General features: G+C 32.4%; 1 protein-coding gene across 1 annotated transcript; it reads right to left on the reverse strand.

The window, feature by feature from the left end:
• Positions 1 to 2007: 2007 nt before the first annotated feature.
• Positions 2008 to 3173, reverse strand: LOC129217264 (tRNA methyltransferase 10 homolog A-like). Its single transcript, XM_054851535.1, has one exon. It carries the CDS (start codon positions 2966 to 2968, stop codon positions 2090 to 2092), a length of 879 nt encoding a protein of 292 aa, XP_054707510.1. The 5' UTR covers positions 2969 to 3173; the 3' UTR covers positions 2008 to 2089.
• Between the last annotated feature and the right edge of the window lie 227 nt (positions 3174 to 3400).

Genomic DNA, 3400 nt, shown 5'->3' on the forward strand with positions numbered 1-3400 from the left:
AAATGTAAATACATAACAATGATTACAGTTATAAATATGTAAATTATAGGTTACATATACTGAAACAAAATTTACCAAGTAAATTCAAAAGTAGGGTTGATTGGGGGAAGTGGGACAGTGGGGTAAATGGGTCATCCCCCAAAAACTGAAATATCCATATGGTGTTTATACTTTTTTACATTGATCATGTCATGGTTCATCATAGTGATTAGTTTTGCATATATTTGGGTTAAGTGGATTTTTTTTCTAGGTCAGAGAACTTAGTCAAAAAAAAAAAAACCTGAACAATATTTTTTGGCGAGTTTAAGCAGCATTTTTCAAAGAAGTATATCCCGGTTAGCATTGATTTTTTTATGATCATTAAACATTCATGTACAGTTTAACTTAAAGTACATACTGCAGTCAGAATTTTTGAGTAAAATATAATTATAAAAACTGTTTTAGAGGAGGGGCCCCACTTACCCCATAAAATTTTGCTATAAGACGTCCCCACATTATGGGGTAAGTAGTTCCCCCCCCCCCCTAACAGTGAGGATTTGAAAATCAAAAGCAACTTTGATGAAATATTTGTATTAGTGAAATAAAAGACAACTATGATGACTTAGTAGGAATTGATAGTTCAGCTACAAAAGCTGGTGATTAGTTATTTGTGAAACTTACATGAAAGAAAACTATCAAGATTTATATGGGTTGAATGTTGATAATGGTTCTTCCTTAGCCAACTTTACATAGACACAGTCATTTAGTGTTTCTAATTTCTTTTTACACTTATAGTTTTGGCAAATTTGCCAAAATTGATCTTAATCAACTGTATTATATTCATTCAACACACCTTTTCTCAAAAGGGGTCCTACTTACCCCTATCAACCCTAAATGTACATACAATAAATTCACTAAGTTGTTTTTTATGCATGTTTCACTTTAACTTTGAAATTAAAGGCAAAAAAAAAAGAGAAACACGGTTGAAAACATATGTTATTTAAAGGAATGTAACAGTGTCGGACATAAATGGTGTCGGACGTAAAAAATTTTTTACGTCCGACACCTAGATTTTAGTAAAAAATATTCACTTGTTACAAAATGAAAATAGGTTACATCAAAGAGATTGAAATTCTTACTTTGTACCCAAAAATACATGTATGTAGCTTTAAAATTATTGGCTCAGCATAATTTACTGCCCATTTTGGTGTCGGATGTAAAACACTTAATATACCCCAGAGGAATTCTTTTGCAAATCAAAATGAATTATATTTTGACACATTTTTGCAACATCACCAGCAACACTCTTTATATGGTTATCTTTATGGCTATATCTATGGCTTATATCTTTAAATGGTTATGCATCTCAATTCATAATATTAGCATGTATTTTTTGGAAGAAACAGAATTTCTTTGAGAGTCTCCAAATATGGTTTGAAAATACTCAAGATGTTGACCTTGGTTTAACCTTCTGTAACTTATTTATAACTGAAGTGATCAAATTTTAGACAGGCATTACAAAATATACAACTCTTTACCTTTAAAATGACACCTCATTTGTTTACAATTTTTAATTTTGAAAATTTGATCATCTGGTTAACCTTATCATGGAATTGCCCCGTGGCAACCGGAGCTTCATAGCAAAACACCATTGTAAATGCCATTGTATCTGCCACTTAACATTGAGTTTATATGCCATACATTTAAGACTTTTCAAAAGTGATGTTACCATTGGAGTGCAAATCTGGGTGTCGTGATAAATGAGGTTTGACTGCATTAAAACTCAAACATCCCCGCCCCCCAACACTCCGGAAAAAAAATTTTTCTATCAATCATAAACTTTGCTACCTATAAAATTTAATAAACTTTAAATATCTTCCTCTCCATTGCACCTCAAAAACCATTTCAAGAAACACTTTCTATATATACATCAAAGCTAAACACTACTAAAATAATACAATTCCTCATTTCTTAAAAGCAATGAAATGAAATAAAGAAGCAAAATGAAAATATTTACCCTCTTTTTAATATTGATAAAGTAGAATCATACAAAAAGCAAATCACACTTAGGCATTGATTGAAAATCATTAAAATGATTTCTGCGCAATAACTAAACATTTTCAAGCACGATTTCTTCATCATCAGAACAATGCATATCAACAGAAGGCGCCTCTGTATCATTACATACTTCATCTTTAAGTTCAATGCCTTTACGTTTTGGCACGGTTTCAACAATTGCATCAACCCAGGATTTGCCTTCCGTAAGCCTTAAAAAAATTAAATATACTTGATCTATGGTAAGAACTTTTCTAGTCTTAAACTTGAAATATGAATCCAACGGTAGTTTAGCATGATCAATACCATCTTTTTCAGCTTTTTCAAAGCAAAAGTTTTTAAGTCGATTATGATCAACTAGCGCACCAATCACATACGTTTTGCTATGATCTAATGTTTCAAGTTCATTTGGCGAGTCACTTGTCAAATACACAATATTTTGCTTCTCAAATAGTTCAGAATATGAGTTCTGGCTGAAATTAACATCCCAGTTAAAGCATCCAGACATTTTACTCATGGCAACTTTAGTTGGGTCACTATATCCAGAAATATACAACTGTAAAGGGGCTTTAGCTCTCCTATTAATTGAATAGCATCTATGAAGCTGCTTAAAAGTTTTTGAAAACTCAGAAGGAGTCATAACATCTGCCAGAGATAAATCAAAGCATACTTTAAGTTTGCAAGTAGAGTCTGCCATTTTTAAAGACTTTAATATCTTCCTACTTGGTCCCAAATCACGCCCACTTTCTTTCGCTTCCTTTATTTTTAGCTTTCTCTTTTCTTTTTCTTTGGCCTTAAGAAGCGGCTTTAATTCCTGCCATCTTCTCATTTTTTCTATTCGCTTTTGCTGTCGCTTCGACATTTTTTCACTTTTCGTTGTCTCTTCAAGTGGAACAGAAGAATTAATTTCGCTATTCAGAGAATTGGCATCCATGTTTCAATGTAATTTATTAACAGCAGCACTTACAGAATTAATCAAGTCAGATTTTTGATGTAAATCAAATCGCATAAAAGGAAAGAGAGTTATTTCAGTCCAGCTTCAGTATGAAATGACTTCACAACTATCGCTAAAATTTTCATTTGTTATTGCTTGGGTATCACAATTATTAATTCAAAAATTCAAAATATCTTACTCAGCAAACGCTCTGATAACTGTAAACAAATAAATCCACATGGTTACAAGAGTTTTAAAGTTGCCATAAAAAAGATAATAATATATACACACCTGCGGACTGGAGTGCAGTTCGAATGATTCTTCGTCACTGCTGGCAGCATCTAGGGACTCTAGCTGGAATTAGAGTCCCTACGTTTTCATACAGGGACTCTAGTGGAATCAAATAACAGCTCGGGAGTAAAAACTTCCCTT

The sequence above is a fragment of the Uloborus diversus genome, chromosome 2 (assembly GCF_026930045.1).
Source record: "Uloborus diversus isolate 005 chromosome 2, Udiv.v.3.1, whole genome shotgun sequence".
NCBI classification, from domain to species: domain Eukaryota; kingdom Metazoa; phylum Arthropoda; class Arachnida; order Araneae; family Uloboridae; genus Uloborus; species Uloborus diversus.